Genomic DNA, 17,826 nt, shown 5'->3' with positions numbered 1-17,826 from the left:
GCAAAAAATGTTGAAAAAGTTAGCCATCCGGAAAGGGACCAAAAACAATTAGCTGAGGTCGGGATCTCATATGGCGGCATTCAGAGAATCCTCAGCAACGAACTTCGCTTAACTAAGGGGAGAGTGGGAGTAACGGTGGACTATATTACGCAGATTACATAAGAAGATTTTGTGATGTACTCAAGGCCATTATGCCAAATTGCTAGAAAAAAAGAACTGGTGTATTATTGTGTCCGACAAACGCAGACAAAGGCAAAGCTGCGATGGCCCTACGATCGGCATATTGCCGAAAGGAAAACTTTGCAATATCACCATGAAAGTTTTCCAAAGTAATTCCTGTTCCAGTCTGGCAGCATAATGTAGGCGCATAGTTGTTTTCCTGCAAAAGTGACTATAAATTCAACTAATCTTATCTTGCAATCATAAATTGATCAGATTAAATATTAAAAATAATAAAAATGTGGTACAGAGTCTGTCACAAAAAACCCGATGATTAACGATCATACATATATGCTTAATTATCTGTCTCCATCTTATGTAGAAGATGAAAACAGTTTTGATACAGTAAGGTGTTTTTATAATTATTTTTGATAATAGGAAAAATCTTTGTTATTCACATAAACAGGCATTTATTGTAACTCCTTACGTGACTGAGAAGATTTTACAGCATTATTTAATAAAACTTTTTATCAAATCAAACACATTGTTAATGAATGGTTTGTAGGAGAGTATGTAAATAAATATTTCATATTTTAGTCACTATACTGCCGAGATTTCTATTTATAAGTAGATTCGGTTATTTTCTCATACTAATTAACTTTATAGCAGATTTGTCAATAATTTCAAAAATTATATTTGACGGCGAAGCACATAACAATGATAAAACATTCCTAAATTTTTTATAAGTTTGATTTTGTGTACGCTCTCACTTACATATTTGCAATGCACCTAGTCCGTAAACCAAACGAGTAACTACTGACTTTCTTGTCAACAGTAAAATCTGTATTCCTGATCAGTGATAAAATTTCAAAAGATCTTGTAAGAGCCCTCATGAATTAAGTAGGTATAATTTGATTTTGTATTTACAGCACCTTGTATTAACTCCGTTACCTTAATATTCTTGTCAAAAATTTAAATTTCATGTAGCACGTTTTTGCCAACCAACTTACAAGGCCTTATCACCGTCAATCTTTCTATTCTTAAGTAAAACAAAGTAGAATCTCTAGATCTAAATCCTCTAGATCCGCTACCGCCCCCGTAGAGGCTTTAGCTTCCATGAGGGTGGGCGGGCGTTATCACCCCCGCTAGTTATCTCCAGTTTAAATGTATTGACTTATTAGGTGACAATGTTGCTTATGACAAACTATAAATGTATAACTAATAACACTTATTAACATTTATATTTAACGAAAATGTAAATAAAAACAATGAAGAAAATGGTTCTAATTATGCGTCACGTTTTACAGAATTATTATTATTTATTTTTTTACAGAAAAGTGGTTACTATTCCATCTTTAATAAGTACACATTTATATGCGATACTTCCTGTACAAAATTAAGAGAGTTACAAAACTTTTACACAAAGTTTTTGTTTATCTGTTAAACTAAACTGAGTAAGCTAAACAGGGAATTTTTATGCGAAATATTAACTTACTAAATTGCCTAAAGATATATAAAACATTTATATGTACAAATCTTACATATATTTGCATCAAATGCGGATATAATAAGCAAACTAAATAAACACTTGAAAGTTGTTTGACACATTATGAAAAGTATAACCGTTGAGCATACAAAAAAGAACAAGGAAATCGGGCTGAGCCCGAGCGGCGATACAATAGATATTGCATTTTCTATTTGTATAAGTATAATGTATAAAATAAAATCCTATTTCTGCAACATGGCAGCAGACAATGACATGACTAACAGTGCTGAAACATGGACGCTTATACAGGAGGCCTGTACAGAGAGCCATGGATCGTTTCATGCCATGTTCGGCATTGAGTTTATGTTGAAAAACGATTTCAAACGTCGAAACACTTAAGAAATCGAATAAAGTGAAAGACATCAGGAACAGCAAGGAGGTAACTACATGGCGTCCAATATTTAGATATATATAGAAACGTCAAAAAAAAGGGTAGCAAACAGTCACGGAACTTGGTTACGGCTAAGCCGTGAGGAGTAGCAAAAGAAGACCTATACTCATTGCTAGGTATGGGTTTCTTGTGTATGCCTGAGGAAACTTTGAATGATGATGATGACAACGAATCGCTAGTTAATCATCCTATCAATACAATCATCGTAATCGTTTATTTTTCGTTTTCCAATTTATTCCTGATGGACAGTCTGCATGAAAGAAGTATTTGACAAAGTTCTACGACATGTTGCCTGCTTGGCGCCAATCCTCCATGGGGGATGCATTTAGTTAATTATCCGCCACCAGACAGGTGGTTAAAGCGCTTCCGTGTTGGATTGATGGATTCTCTCACGCCAACCGCGGTTCGAGATGGAGTACCTCTATTCTACTCAGACGGGACCACACTAGCTCGGATAGTTGGTTAATTTAAGTAGCCTTGCAATAAATGAACGTGATGCCACTTAAATTACGTTCACATATTTTGAATTTCGCTAATAATATTTGAAATTACTTGATAAAAGATGGCATGGCATGGCAAAGTATTTACACCAAATAAAAGTTCACCAGAACAAGTCAAGTTATAGAATAGTAATTGTAGTTAGATAACAATATATAAAGTGTGCGTTGCATGATGTACCTTTTTATACAAGTATATATATATAAATGTTATATTTTCGTTTTATAGATAAAATGTTATATATATGTTGAATTATTTATTTAAAATAATTTCTATCACAGTAAATTAATCAGTCACAACCGACCTTGTCTATAACAATCTGTTTCCGTACAAATCATGTTATCATATTATATATCATGTATAGACTATTTAAATTTATAATTACTAATGAAACAAATAATTCAGATAAACTTACATCTGTTTACATTCTTATCCAAAACTCCACTTTCACTTCGCGTATCGTCCTCTATTGGTCTGTGTCTAGTTGTAGACTCTTTTGTTTTGAGAGCTGAGTCGTCCATTTTGCACCACCATGAACACATAACCAAACATTTTAAATATCGGGTTTCATTTATAAAGTTAACATGTCCAAATAAATCGAAATGTGAATTACAACTAAGACATTGAATAGAAACGATATAGATAAGATAACGCTTGATAATACGAGTATATCATACTTCTCTTTATGGCGTAATTCAAAACATTATTAACAACTGAGTCAACAATATATTTACAAACCATTAACTAATCTTGTAATATAAAGAAAACATACTAAATATATATATATATATATATATATATATATATATATATATATATATATATATATATATATATATATATATATATCAAGCTCTTGAGCTATAGATCATATGAGAATCTACGAAAAAAAATAGAAACCTAAAATAAGCTGTACATTATAGATGGCAGTTATTTTGAAATCGGAATTTTGTTTACCGCACTTATTACAAGAAAGATAATTCATATCTAAAATATTTTCTTATAAGAAGTAAATTCATCTCAACGTCTCATTTTTATCTATTGAAGAACATTGGATGAATTGTGAAATGCATAAACTACAAATTAAGCTTTTAACATAATTAACAGGCCGTGAGTGTTGTAGTTTGTTAAAATGGACGCTTTCAATTTGTACCTTCCTAACTTTTTTTTCTTTAGCATATTCATTTAAAGTATTAGCAGATTCGTCGCTGGTAACGTAAGGCTAAGGCTTGTAACTAAGCTTTTTTTTTTAAAATGACATATTCAAAGAATTACTTATGATCATCTACACGGTTATTGTTAGCATCGAAACTTGTTACAGAGAATTTTAATTTACTTTGATTATAATAATTTATACGTCTACGAGGTTCACGTTAATTGCAAACACATAATACAAATAAAAACCTGTGTAATATACAAGTGTGATTACTAGAAGCGACAAATGTTATTAAATTTTTATGTATACAGTATATATCTGGTCATTGTCCATATTATGGCCGATTCTATCGTGTGCTCAGTTTGATTAAGCGTGTAACCTTTATTTATTAATAGAGACACTCTGTCCTAGAAAATAAGTCGAGCGTATTTTCAAGCTCAAACCTATTTAAGCATATAATATATGCGACGAAGCTTGAACTGTTAAATATAAGTAAAAAGTTTACCCATCCGATGGACCATTAACGCATTTACTTTATATTAAAATATACATGGACACATTACGTGTATCTACAAACTTCGAAAGACGGAAACTAAAATATCGATTTATAAATCTCTCTTCGGTTGCGAGCTTTATCTTAACTCTCTAGCTAGACATTAATTCTCTGCAATTGTACATTTACTGATAGGAATTACTCAAGAATAAAGACATTCGTAGAGCGTACAAATGTATTGTATAAATACAAAGAAAATTGCTTTAATCGTTATGATATATATCATTTTATTCTAAAACTTACGTTTTGTTTAGTTATATTTAGAAAAGAATGTCCCCTCACCTCTTGCATAAATAGGAAAATCGCCATCAGATCGGCTATGAGTAAGCATGGGTCCGTAGCACCGCCACGGCGGCCTGTCGCGCGCCACCCGCGGGCCCTCCACAATTCAATTCACCTCCAAGTCATCAGTACATAAACGTGGCACGAAGCCCTACATTTAAACGGCACTCTTTGTGTGGCATTTATCTCGTAAAACACACAATAATTTTTAGATGATGGCGCCACGGAGGCGAGGGTACGAATGGAGGCTGCGCGGCGCATCTTACGCGCGCAACCCTCACCCTATCCCGGTCCCCGCCACATCAAACAACCTGTCATTCCCATACTATACATACTATTGGAGTATAAATAATGTATATAATATAATTTAAACACATCTAAAATTTAACCTACATTGTACATTATTTACGGGATAAATATTATTTTTATGTCTCGTTTATAATCCGTTACGACTTTATTAGGATTAAAAAGTGAGGCAATAAATTAGATATTACAATGTCTATTTAACCTAAAGCCTAAGAGTGATGTAAACATTTCTAATATTTAATAATTATAAGGACGCCAATTTCCAGGTTCTGAGGTACCTATTTTTATCGACAGTTTATCTGTTCGTTAGCGCTATCTGTTCGATAATTTTTGAAAGTGCGTTACTGAGGAATGCAATGTGAGATAAGTCTCTCTTTATTTAGTTTAATCGTAAATGACCAATGTTTGCCTTTTATCAGTTCCACGACATAATATGACATTTTATTTTGTGACAATCCATCAACTTATAAGTTCAGAGGAGGTATCGTAAAGTATGAAAAAAAACCCCAATTTAATTGTTTCAATTGGGTATTTAATTGAGATTTTAGCTTTGATATCCAGTGATCATTTGAAAGAAAGAAGAAAATTGACTTTTCGATTATTTCCTAAAATTCGACAATCATTGCTAGTAAAACATTCCACGTAAATTATATTTTTAGATTTACCCAATTAGACATTTCACTATCTGTTCCATTCTTAATAATTCCCTTATCAATAACAACTACCTCCACAAATTCTTCTCTATATAAAGTGATACGATATGTATGTATGTGTATACTAAAAGTTACTTCCTACATATAGCTCCAAGTTAAATAATTAAAGTTGTGTCGTTGCTGCCTACTGGATCCATAATTGTTCAAATGATTACTTTGAAATGCCTTCTTCGATCATCTATAATCATCTGTTTTTTCTGAGAAATCTTAAGCTTTACTTGAAGCCAATAAATGCAGGGAATCCCATAAAAATCGGAAGGTAAGTCTTTTTACATATTGTTTAAGATTACTTCAAGCTAAACCTCAACACCCTACCATTCTTCATATCATTCACATACATGACATATGGTCGTTCAGTTGAATTTCCGTAACAATGAATTGATCACGATCCGAAAACAGCGGCTTCATCCGAAGCCTATACTATTTTCGTAATTATTCATATGATTTATCGCTTCTATCACCAAAAAGTATATTTGTATTAAATACGACATCATATTACAGATCCATGCGTGGACTTAATATTTGTTGTTGACGTAGGATATATATAAATGTAATTGTACAATACTGTCATTCTTATAGAGTATTAAAATGGTTTAAGAGTAACTACTGATTTTCATGCCGGTTCTTCTCGGTAAAATCTAGTTTCCGAACCGGTTATACGTTCACATTTAATTCTACACTATAACATGACGATTCCAAAGTCACTTCTATTATATTCGTAAACGAATTTTTACCTAAAATGTTTTTGCGGCCTAATTGAAAAATATTTAAAAAAACTCGATTTAATCAACAATAAACGTCCTTTTAAAAAGGGTGTAGAGAAAGCCTCAATTTATGTTTGGCATATTGGTACATATTATAAATAATAAAAATCAATTAAATGCAGCATTCAAATATGTAGCAACATATAAATTAGCATTATTTGACACCACTCATTTAGCGTGAATTGTTTTTTATGTCAACAACGCATGCAGAGGCGAATGTACGACTCGCACGAAGTTTATATCAACTAAGATTTAATAAAAATTAAATACACACATAATTATAATATTCATCAAGAGAATGAAATTGGTTAGTGCAGAACAAATCAATAATAAAATCACTTACTTATATCACCATTTGCAGCTGCAGAGTCAAAAGGTACAGATAGATGTCGCCCTCCTTTGCCAATGGAATGTTGTGCACCCAGGTTTAATTTATCTCCACTGTCACCTACAGGAAATTTCAATTTGAAGTAATATTTATTTACTATCTATTATCTATCCTGGTACATTTCAAATACAAATTAGATACATATATCAACCTTTTTCTTCATTATTACACATTTCTGTATGGTCTTTCATCAATAAGGGCATAGCAGGCTATCTATTAAATATAATTGTTAAGTTTTAACAGTTAATTTATAAGAAAATAAAAAACAATTTTATTTTGACAATTTTAAGGTCCTTAAAATACAACCCTATATGTGACCATACAAATAAAATAGGTTCCAAAGTAAAAAAATATATATACAGGCCTTCTATCAATTAGTTAAGACATTACAAAGAATTCATTGCAGATCTTCTTAAAATACACAACATACATGAGTTGAACATAAAACAACTTGGTCTAATTAATTATTGTGATTATGTTGGAACATAATTATAGTCTAAATAATTTCTGATCCAGTGAATCTGAACTCTACCTTACCCCACTACAGGACTAAAAATTTATGAAAAATTTGGTTGCATAACATAATGTACTCCAATCAAAATAGTTCATATAAAGCTTACAAAAATGCAGAAGGTAAATTTTACAGACTAAAATCATCATTTATATTTTATATAAATTAAACACTTTGTTTAAATGTAATATATTTTATTTTATATAATATACATATACATATAAATATATCATTATGTTATAACATCCCATAGGGGATTATCAATATATGACACAAAATCAGAGAAATCCATTAAATCATGTAATGTTCCGGTCAAACGGCATGACCTTCTTCTTTCTTCTTTTTGAGCAATATATGCATCCTTATATAATTTTTTCCAATCATTTGTGTCACTAACTACTTCAGTAAAATCTCTTAGGAATAGTTTATGCCAGAGCCTTGAATTTTCCAACAATAAAGCTAATCTTTTACAAGTTATAGCAACATTAATTACATCATTAATTGGCAAGGTCAAAAGTATATTAAGCAGTACCTCTTCAGGAAGGCCAAAAAGACTTGCACTAGAGTAGCCACAATAGCAAAGTATTGAACTCTTAACTGGACTTACAATTTTATTTTTGAAAATGTATGTCAATTTTCTTAAATCCCCAAAAATCATAGGAATTGTTGCAGCTTCAGGTGATGCAACATATTCGTTTATTGGTAAACAAATGGAATATACCTCTGAATTGACATCATTGATAAAAACATTAACCAAAACAGTTGTAGCCAATGAACACATCAATAATTTTACTGGTATATCATTAAAGCCTGTCAGTATAAATGTTATCTCACATGCTCCTGTACTTAATGTCCATGTAGAAATTTGATGAATATTTAGTACATCACTTGTACTTGTATCTTGGACAACTGGCACAAAACCATTTTCTATGAACATATAAATAATTAATGTCAGGAATATTTCTTTCTGAGTTAACTCTGGGGATTGTGATTTTGTTATTATTCCCTTTATGATTTCTTCAAACTTAAGAGGTAATTTTTGACAAGTACTATCTTCTAGTCTAAAATTCATTATAAGGCATATTCAAGCACAGTTTTTTTTAAATAATAAGCAGTATATATTTTATGCTTCGAACATCCAATTCTTAAATAGGATTAAAGTCCAGAAACAAAGTTTTATAGCTCTTCTGTTAATGTTTGTTAATTACATTTTTTTCAATAGCCTTCTGTTCAGTTCTTGTATGTGATTTAAATACAAATAAAAATATACAGAATATACGTAGCCCTAGGATTTAACGATAGATTTTACCAAAACAATATTGTATTTTGTATTGTCATTTGTCAGTTGCTTTAAGTCATCACAATGTCAAACAAGTTGCCATGTCTAAAAATTAAATAACCTTAATTTCCAAAGAAAACATTTTTTAATAAAAAAAAAATAAGCAACACGATAATGTTTAATATATCGTAATAGAAAAACGGAACTGGACAATAAAAAATTAATTAAATTTGGTAAAAAACTTTTAGAAAAAAATCCTAGTTATTAAAGGAGATATAATTTTATTTACACAGAGCTCGAACTACTTTTCGTTAAACGTATTGCAAAATTATACATAATGCGTATTTTATATTTCGTAGAAAGTATAATTATCCATCAGTTTTAACGAAAAAGTTTTTTAATAATGTAATGTCATATTTTTACTATAAGCTATGATAAAATTTTCTAATAGCATATTCGTGTACAAATACAAATAAATATTTTTTTCTGTGAAATAAATGTGGAATATATTTTTTATAAAATAGTAGAAACCGAATTTTTATTTAGAACTTTATCCTTAGATAGTATTTATTGAATGAGGACAAGCAATAATGTTTTTATTGTCCTTAATTTGTATGTAATGTAACTCATGCTCAGAGTGGAGAAAAATCTGCATATGTCAGTTGAAATTCTATTTAACATGTCAACAAACTCACATTAGACCAGTGTGGTGGAATAACTCTATGTCACATTGAAAATGTTATATGAAGCTATTAGCTTTTGTAGTAGTTTATCTATAGAAATATTATAAAATTGAAAAAACTCTCTGTCACTGCTTGCTTTCACAGGTAAACCAATCTTGATGAAATTTGGTACGAAGTAGGCTTGAACCCCCTGGGAAGGACATGGGCTATTCTTTTTTTTCCTTTAAAGCAGGTATAGGATAAGGGACCGTATATTTATTTATTTAATTTTCGAGTCTCCAACAAAAGATACACACTAAATACATATTCTTAAAATTGAACAATATAAGGGTTACAAGTTATGTGCTCCTTCAATTATAGGAGACCAAGCATGCACTAAATAATAATTTAAATACAATTAAGATAAAAAGTGAAAAAAATATACATAGCAGTAAAAACAAATATAAATATATAGAAGTTATTGGAGGATTTTTGTCAAAAATTGAATTTCATGCCATGGAATAAGCTAGTTTATTGTAAGATGAGAATCACTAGATAATGAAAAAACATAGCTTAAAATACCAAATCAGTGGTGTGATTATTATTATTAGTATTAGAGAAACTGATTTAATGACAGGTTAACGAGCTTATGCTTACAGGTCCTTATTGAATAAGTAACAAGAAGAATTAGAAAAAATAGTTTTATAAATTGAGAAAGATAGCATACATGAATTGAGTATAACAATTTTTAACAAAACATACAGGAGTTGGTACTGGAAATCAAGTAATTGGTTCACGGTTGTAGTGTTATATTTTTTTAATTTCATTATTTTGTCTCATAATCTGATGGCTTGGACACTCAATCCTGACCAAAACAAGTTTAAGTCTGGGATAAAACTTAAACCTGTGATTTTGAACCCAGAAACTCAGGATTGCTTGGTAAGACAATCAGCCAATGGGGTAATATGTAAAATCAGGATTTTACTTTAATTTTGATTTGAATATTCTTAGATGAATAAATATATATTCACATAAACAAATACTTAGATTAAATATACTTTTATAAAATTAAATTATTATTTTTATCTGATAAGTTATATGAGTTTTACAAAAACTTAGTTACATATACCATAGTACATGTATGATAAGTTTATGTTATCAAGTTACTACATAATATTATTATTATTAAGACCTAATAATACACTCAGTCAGTAAATGTAATATAAGCAATGCAAGTAATATATGTCACAAACTTGTTGTCATATTAATTGTATATTAAGTCCATTGCTCTCAGTATGAGTAGAAGAATAAGAAAATAATTACTCAAATGTTTACCAAAACTCTCTTTTAAAGTTGCTAAACAAAGATTAGTGTTATTTTAACTTAACGATACAAATTTAGGACTAAAGTTACTTTTCTAGATGGTATTGAGCCTAGTTTTTATTTCGTATTCTATTTATATTTAAGTTTTGATTAATGAAAGTATTAAAAAAACAACTATGATCATAACATGAGTAAAGATGCTGACTGTGTAACATAATATGAAATATGAAAGAGGTTATAGCTTTTCGATAGTTACAAAAATTAACTTAACAACTACTTATAACTAAAAATAATTAAGCACTTACCAGTATATCCACCGTTGTTTTTCTTCTTATTACTCTTTAAAGAACCATCCGAATTGTTGTAATTACTCAAACTTTTTTCGTTGTCACTAGCCATTGAAGGATTTTCTTATAAAAACATTTGGTAAAGATTCATTGTTTAAAAATACACTCTCAAAATCGTAAAACAGATTCTTAAATATTTTATAAAAATAAAAAAATAGTAAACAATTTTTATTATTAGTAAGTAATATGATTACTAATTCATGTTTACACCCTCGACAATTAAATACTGTTTGTTCGAAAACGTTTAAGAACAAATATAAAAAGACACATATTGGAATGTTTAATTTAAATAACAAAACGATAGTCGTTGCATTATAAAAACAATATTTGAAATATGGAAAACAAAAAATTATCTTCAAATCATATAAAATTCAGTTTTAAGGCACAGTTGAGTTGTTTACGATAAAGTTAGGCTCTTTCATTCGTTTTAGTGGACAAGTTAAATTAATTATCTGTGTAATGATGTAACTGGTTGCCACTTTTCTGTTGTGCCAAATGACAATGATTTCTTTGAAAACTACATAAAACTTTAATTTTTTCAGAAATATTAAAGTCTCATATTTTCTTGTATATTAAAAATATTATTCACACACAACTTTCCCTTATAAATAATTAGTTAATTATGCTGGCAACTTTAAAAAAATAAAATATATTTTTAATTTATAATCTATACTCATTTATCCAATAATACTGAATATTAGCAGACAGCAGTCCTATGTTTGACTTGTTTGTTCTATATTTTGCTTTCATATTTACGCATAAAATTATAAAAGATCTTTATAAAAAAAATACAATCAAATATTAATCACTATCTTGCTCCTACGTGTTAAGTGTTTTCATACAATATAGTGCATTTGCTGATGTGATTTTACTGAAATGTCATCGTATATGGCAGGTGTTTTTGATTTAGATTTAGATGTGGATACAGTTACAGTCGGAGATTCTGATGAAGACGATATTATCGAAGTAGATGAGGTATTTCATATATATTGTCCAAACACCAATAGAATAGAAATACCTAACCTAAAATTAATATATTTTCGCAGCTTTACATTCAAGGATTTTTCTTATAATGATAATTAATCTTAGTGTTTTAGTTATATATTAAGTAAATATCTGAATTCAATTAGTAACTTTGATGTATCCTTGATTTCACTTAAAAATATTGTATCTTCTAATTCATCAAACATTTACAAATCCAGGTTGATTATGATCCTGAACTACACGTGAATAATATAGTGGAGTAAGTATTATTTATTATATTAAAGGATTATTAGTTTTGAACTTATTATGATTTTGTAAATTTTGTTAAAAAGGTCTGAAGGATCAGAAACGATACAACTTTCAGAAGATAATGTTAATCCAGGTCAATGCAAAAGACTTGGACCCCAAGATTTTGAGTTGCGAAAAGTGCTGGGAAAAGGTGGATATGGAAAAGTTTTCCAAGTACGTAAGATTACTGGCCCAGACCCTGGAGCATACTTTGCAATGAAGGTTCTTAAGAAAGCTTCAATTGTACGTAACCAAAAGGACACTGCTCACACAAAAGCTGAAAGAAATATCTTAGAAGCTGTTAAGGTGAAGGTTTATTTTCATCATACTTACTGTCATTAGATTTTAGAATTAAAAAAATAGCATTTTATGGTGAGTTACAATGTTATTTCAATCCTTATCTAAAATAAATGTTTTTTGTTTTTCAGCATCCCTTTATAGTTGAATTAGTATATGCTTTTCAAACTGGTGGTAAATTATATTTAATTTTAGAATATTTAAGTGGAGGGGAATTATTTATGCATCTTGAACGTGAAGGTATTTTTCTTGAAGACACAGCATGGTTAGTAAAATAGAAATGATTAAGTTTCTTATATTTGATGTCTCAGTAAGTTTTTAAATTAATTTAAAGTATCTAATATTATCTTATTATAAATAAGCATAAACAATAAACATGTAAGATAAGAATCATTATCATGATGTAAAGAAAACCTCATTTTTATTTTTCAGCTTCTATTTGTCAGAAATAATATTAGCTTTGGAACATTTACACAGCTTAGGTATAATTTATCGTGATTTAAAACCTGAAAATGTCCTTCTGGATGCTCAAGGACATGTTAAACTTACAGATTTTGGATTATGTAAAGAGCACATTCAGGAAGGTATTGTCACACACACATTTTGTGGAACTATTGAATATATGTAAGTATATTAATAGATAATGAGGCATAGTTTTAGATTTTTTTTGTGAATATTGCATGCCTCAGTTCAAAATTTGAAATTTTAAGGGCACCTGAAATATTGACTAGGAGTGGTCATGGAAAAGCTGTTGATTGGTGGAGCCTCGGAGCATTAATGTATGACATGCTGATAGGGCAGGTATGGATGGATAAACAAATTATCAGGAAGATACTATTGTATCTTAGAATTACTATTCTAAGATAAAAACAAGTATCTCCCTTTAGTTGCATAGTATAGTGTGTATATTACTATCTATTAATAACCACATTTTACACATTTACAGCCACCATTTACTGGTGATAATCGTACAAAAACAATTGAAAAAATACTTAAAGGTAAACTTATGTTACCGGCCTACCTCACACAAGATGCTCGAGATTTGATACGGCGTCTAATGAAGCGCTCTGAAACACAACGTCTTGGTGCTACTGGCGCAGCAGCAGTACGAGGTCATGCTTTCTTTAAGCATGTACAATGGGATGATGTCTTTGCTCGTCGACTGGAACCTCCTATTAAACCACGTTTGGTGAGTAACAGCTTTGGTTAAATAAAACAAACACAATGTTTTAGTAATAATTGATTTAGAGTGATGTTTTATATCTAAGGCAAAACTCTTCTTAATTAAAAAATAAATTCTTAGTACATAGTTTACATATAAAAAAATTGCATTAATTTTAATTTCCTAACTGATACTACTATTTTATTTATTATATAATATTTTAATTAAAGCTAATATAATTATTGTTTTCAGACAAGTGAAGATGATGTGTCACAATTTGATACTAGATTTACTCTGCAGACACCAATTGATTCTCCAGATGAATCAACACTTAGTGAAAGTGCCAACCTTATGTTCCAGGTACAATTATATTATCTATAATATTTTTTTTTTGTACATAATTTTCATATATAACCAATTTCTTGTAGGGTTTTACATACGTAGCGCCATCAGTGATGGATGAGATTCATAAGCCACGCGTAATAACCGCCCGTTCTCCTCGGCGTCCTAGACCACATCATCTTAACGCATTCACAGTGCCTCCTGCTTCCACTGCCCATTCACATCCACACGCTCAACAAGAAGACCTTATGGATGTACAAGGTTTGCCTATATAGTGAGTATTTTTTTCCCTTTTTTTTTATTAAACTAATATACAAACTATAAATATAGACTAAAATATACTTTTGCATAGCAAAGCAATGTTATGATAAGAGAATAAGAAGCTGGAATGATAAAAACTTTCTTTTATTTCGAATATTATTTATTAATATATATTATCGCTTAAATTCACAATAGAAACTCTGTTAACTTACATGAGATAAAAATAAAATAACAAACTACTTTGACTACTTTTTTTATTATTGATTTTATGGGTGTATTTACTAACCTAATGAAAAATAATAATTTCGCTAATTTTGCAAGTAAATAACTGATTCAAATGGTTTTTTCTTGGATAACCAATCTATATTATAAATTATATAAGTATTATTCTCAAAGTACCTATAGTAATTTCAACCCAAAATATTTTTTATTTGTTATAACGTTTTGTTCATCTGTATGTTTATACAGATTAGAATCAATGACCTTTGATTTTTTTTTCAGGCCTAGAGTAATTTATATAGTTGACCATTTTATACAAAGGATGAATTCAACTACAAATGCTGCCCATCTATTATGTCCGTAAAGTAATGGTACTGTTTTATACAACTATTATTAAATGTACATTTTATACAAGTTACCGTTTAGTTTAATATTTTGGTAGGAATATAACATGTATTAAAATGTTCTAACCCAACTATTATGACAGAGATATTAAAATTAATTTACAATATACCTTGTTACCGTGCTTCATAAATTGAATTAAAAGGTCATTTTTATTTTGTAAATTGGAGTTTAATTTAAGGTAATCTGGTCTAATCTGCCTCCAATCAATTTTCAAAATAATTTAATTTTAGTTAAATAAATTTTTTTTTCGTATTTATAATTTTGTTTTAAAAATATTTTTAGTTTTACATCCTCATCCTAAATCCTGTATAATAGTTGCTCCATGTCTGATGACAGATATCTGACTGTATAATTGTGCATAAGGTACGCTTTAAACCAGTATAGTGTAACAGTATAGTATAGTGTTCATAATTTATTTGTATATTCATTGTCAATTATCAAAAAAGAAAACATTTCGAGGTAATCTTTCTGAAGATATCAATCCAAGTTGTTGTTCCAAACATGAGATGGCACTTTCGACAATGGATGGTGTTTAAATTCTATATTTAAATATGAAAAAACAATTATTACTAAAATGATAAAAGTACATTGATAAGAGATCAATTTTAAATTAAATAATTTACTTTGTTTATGCACAAAATAAATTGGTATTGACACTAATGGAAAAGAAATCATTGTATTGCCTAACTTATTGAGAAGTTGACATTGAAACAAAATATGTGCATTTATTTTATTTTTTTAAAAATTTGTTAGTGGATAAGAAATTTAAGCTAAACTTATTTCTCTAAACTATTTATGTGATAAAATACTTAAATGAATAGCTAATGCAAATGAAATCAGAAATTTTAAATTTAATGACCAACAGATGAATTAATTTTTTTCTCCAAGATCGGAAGCTTATTTTATAATTATCACAAAATTTCATAATCACAATTTTTCAAATCAACGAAGTATTTGCTTAAGAAATATTTTGAAAATTTAATAATTTAACTAAAGCAACTATTTCAATACTATTATTATGTTTGTATTGGGATCTGCCACTTGAAAAACCAACCAGCAGCATTTTTTTAGATTATTGAGTAAAATTTTTCGACACCAACAATTTAACCTAAAATTAGTTTCTATTCAGGCCACCAGACAGCATGGCATGTCACAAACACTATGACAGATCCCAAATAAATATAATTATTTTATCAATCAGATTGATGCAAGCAAATATATTATTAACACCTACAATGAATACATAACACAACAAAAAAAATTTATAAAAATATAGTATACAAAAAAAATAATTAAACAATAAATTGCATATCCATACAATTTTCACAAAATAGGTAAATATGGGTACCGCAGGACTCTGGAACTGACATAAACTGTATACTGCCATTACACATATTACTGTGCCTTTCTATACTTTCATTAATATGTTTTTTAATGTTTGCTAATGACATTTCAGTTTTAATTTCAGTATTACATAATGAACATGACAAACGTTTATTAGCTAGAGTAAAGTTGTTTTTTTGACAAAGAAAACAAATCACGGTGTCATCTTTTTGAATTGTAGACCAGTCAATAGTGTCGCTTTCTGACTTTTCATATTCTTCAATCCACCTAAAAATTTTTATATATTTGAATAGTAACATTTTTAATGGAATAAATATAATCAATTAAGTTTTAAGCTTCATGTAACTATATGGCTATAACTTTACTACAGATATGAAAATATATCAAATGCAGGACCACATCATCATACAACTTGGCAAGGATTTTGAGTACAACTAAGAAGTAAATCTTTTGGAATCTGGAGAGAAAAACAATTACATTAAATGATGTACTAATAATAATATAATAAAGCTAATTGTTAGCTTAATTAGTACATATTAAATATGGATTGTTTGAATGTAAATATTTAACTACTTTAAATGAGATAATATATAGCCTATTCCAAAGACAGGACTAAAGATCATAATCAACTTTAAAACTGAATTCATATGATATCATTGATATTATTTTGAATAATCAAAGGCATTCATTACAGATTAAAAAAAATAATTGTGCTTTCAATATCAGTGAAGTTGTTATCTGAACTATAAAGTAAAACTTATGTAGATATATAAGTAGTGAAATGGAATAGCGTTGTATTATAAATAAAGGTGTATAGTTCATGAACTGATTAAAATATATAATATAGCAGAGCTATTAGCAAATTTCATGAAATATGTACAATATGTACATTTAAGGTCTGTTGTCTATACCATCATATTTGAGTAAGCTATATATAAGGTGTTAAGTAAGCCATATAAATATTTGAGATAAACAACATACCAATTTAATTCATTTTGTATGAGTTCATTTTTAATTTCTTCCAATATTTTTGTTTCTTCATTATCTGTTATTTGTTCAATTTCAATATCATCTTTGTTAAAATTGTTAAATGTATTGTTGTAAATATCTGTTAATGTCAATCGAAGATCAGCTTCCACGGTAACACCGCGAATTCTGTTTAAGAGTTTGTCACGACATGTTTTCAAATTGTTTTTATAATCCTGCAATAAATTTGCATTACAATACTGCAAAGATAAAGAATAGTGGAAAAACAAAATTATCCAAAATTAAATTTACGTTTCTTATCTTCTCTTTTAACTGTACAGGGGATTGAATTTTTTTGGTCTTTAGATTTTTAAAAGACGGTGACGTGCCAAATTTATTCATTCTCGAAAACAATAACAATGATGATTACTATAAATTTGTAAAAAGCATAATCTGACAGTAACTCCTTAAAGATTTAGTCTTTTATCTGATTGCTTGCAATGTTTTAATGCATGTCGCATAAATAACGATTTTATCAATAAAAGCGAATTCTGAAAAAATTACTTCACAATTATTTTAGATGTACAATAAAAAATAAAACATTTTATTCGTACAAACAGTTACTTTTTTACTTGTTTGTTAGAATTATGACTTATGACAGGCTTTTGAAAATGACAAAT

General features: G+C 29.0%; 4 protein-coding genes across 9 annotated transcripts in view; 1 reads left to right on the top strand and 3 right to left on the bottom strand.

Moving 5' to 3' along the window:
- The window catches only part of LOC113400067 (phosphatase and actin regulator 4B), a 55,752-nt gene extending 44,450 nt beyond the window's left edge, over positions 1-11,302 (bottom strand). For 3 of the 6 annotated variants that reach the window (XM_026639451.2, XM_026639454.2, XM_026639452.2), the window contains exons 1-2: positions 10,837-11,302; positions 6,712-6,816 (exon numbers count right to left, since the gene is read on the bottom strand). In XM_026639451.2, coding sequence (XP_026495236.1) covers positions 6,712-6,816; positions 10,837-10,930 — 199 coding nt within the window. In that variant the 5' untranslated portion in view covers positions 10,931-11,302. Of the gene's footprint in view, positions 1-3,009; positions 3,210-6,711; positions 6,817-10,836 lie in introns of those variants that run through there. The other 3 variants (XM_026639457.2, XM_026639458.2, XM_026639456.2) reach the window with 2 other exon arrangements.
- On the bottom strand, positions 7,463-8,619 carry LOC113400074 (uncharacterized). Its single transcript, XM_026639467.2, has one exon. It carries the CDS (start codon positions 8,337-8,339, stop codon positions 7,500-7,502), a length of 840 nt encoding a protein of 279 aa, XP_026495252.2. The 5' UTR covers positions 8,340-8,619; the 3' UTR covers positions 7,463-7,499.
- Positions 11,303-11,548: 246 nt separating the features above from the next.
- Positions 11,549-14,997, top strand: S6k (Ribosomal protein S6 kinase). The gene is made up of 10 exons (XM_026639462.2): positions 11,549-11,853; positions 12,081-12,121; positions 12,195-12,456; positions 12,579-12,712; positions 12,880-13,071; positions 13,158-13,248; positions 13,394-13,636; positions 13,862-13,969; positions 14,038-14,225; positions 14,714-14,997. Coding segments are annotated over exons 1-10 (1,359 nt in total). The 5' UTR covers positions 11,549-11,754; the 3' UTR covers positions 14,715-14,997.
- On the bottom strand, positions 14,647-17,741 carry LOC113400075 (uncharacterized). The gene is made up of 3 exons (XM_026639468.2): positions 17,459-17,741; positions 17,162-17,382; positions 14,647-16,447 (listed from the first exon to the last, which is right to left on the bottom strand). Exons 1-3 carry the CDS (start codon positions 17,546-17,548, stop codon positions 16,129-16,131), a joined length of 630 nt encoding a protein of 209 aa, XP_026495253.2. The 5' UTR covers positions 17,549-17,741; the 3' UTR covers positions 14,647-16,128.
- Positions 17,742-17,826: the final 85 nt, after the last annotated feature.

The sequence above is a fragment of the Vanessa tameamea genome, chromosome 8 (genome assembly GCF_037043105.1).
Source record: "Vanessa tameamea isolate UH-Manoa-2023 chromosome 8, ilVanTame1 primary haplotype, whole genome shotgun sequence".
Lineage (NCBI taxonomy): Eukaryota > Metazoa > Arthropoda > Insecta > Lepidoptera > Nymphalidae > Vanessa > Vanessa tameamea.
This window is presented reverse-complemented; position numbering and strand designations above follow the sequence as displayed.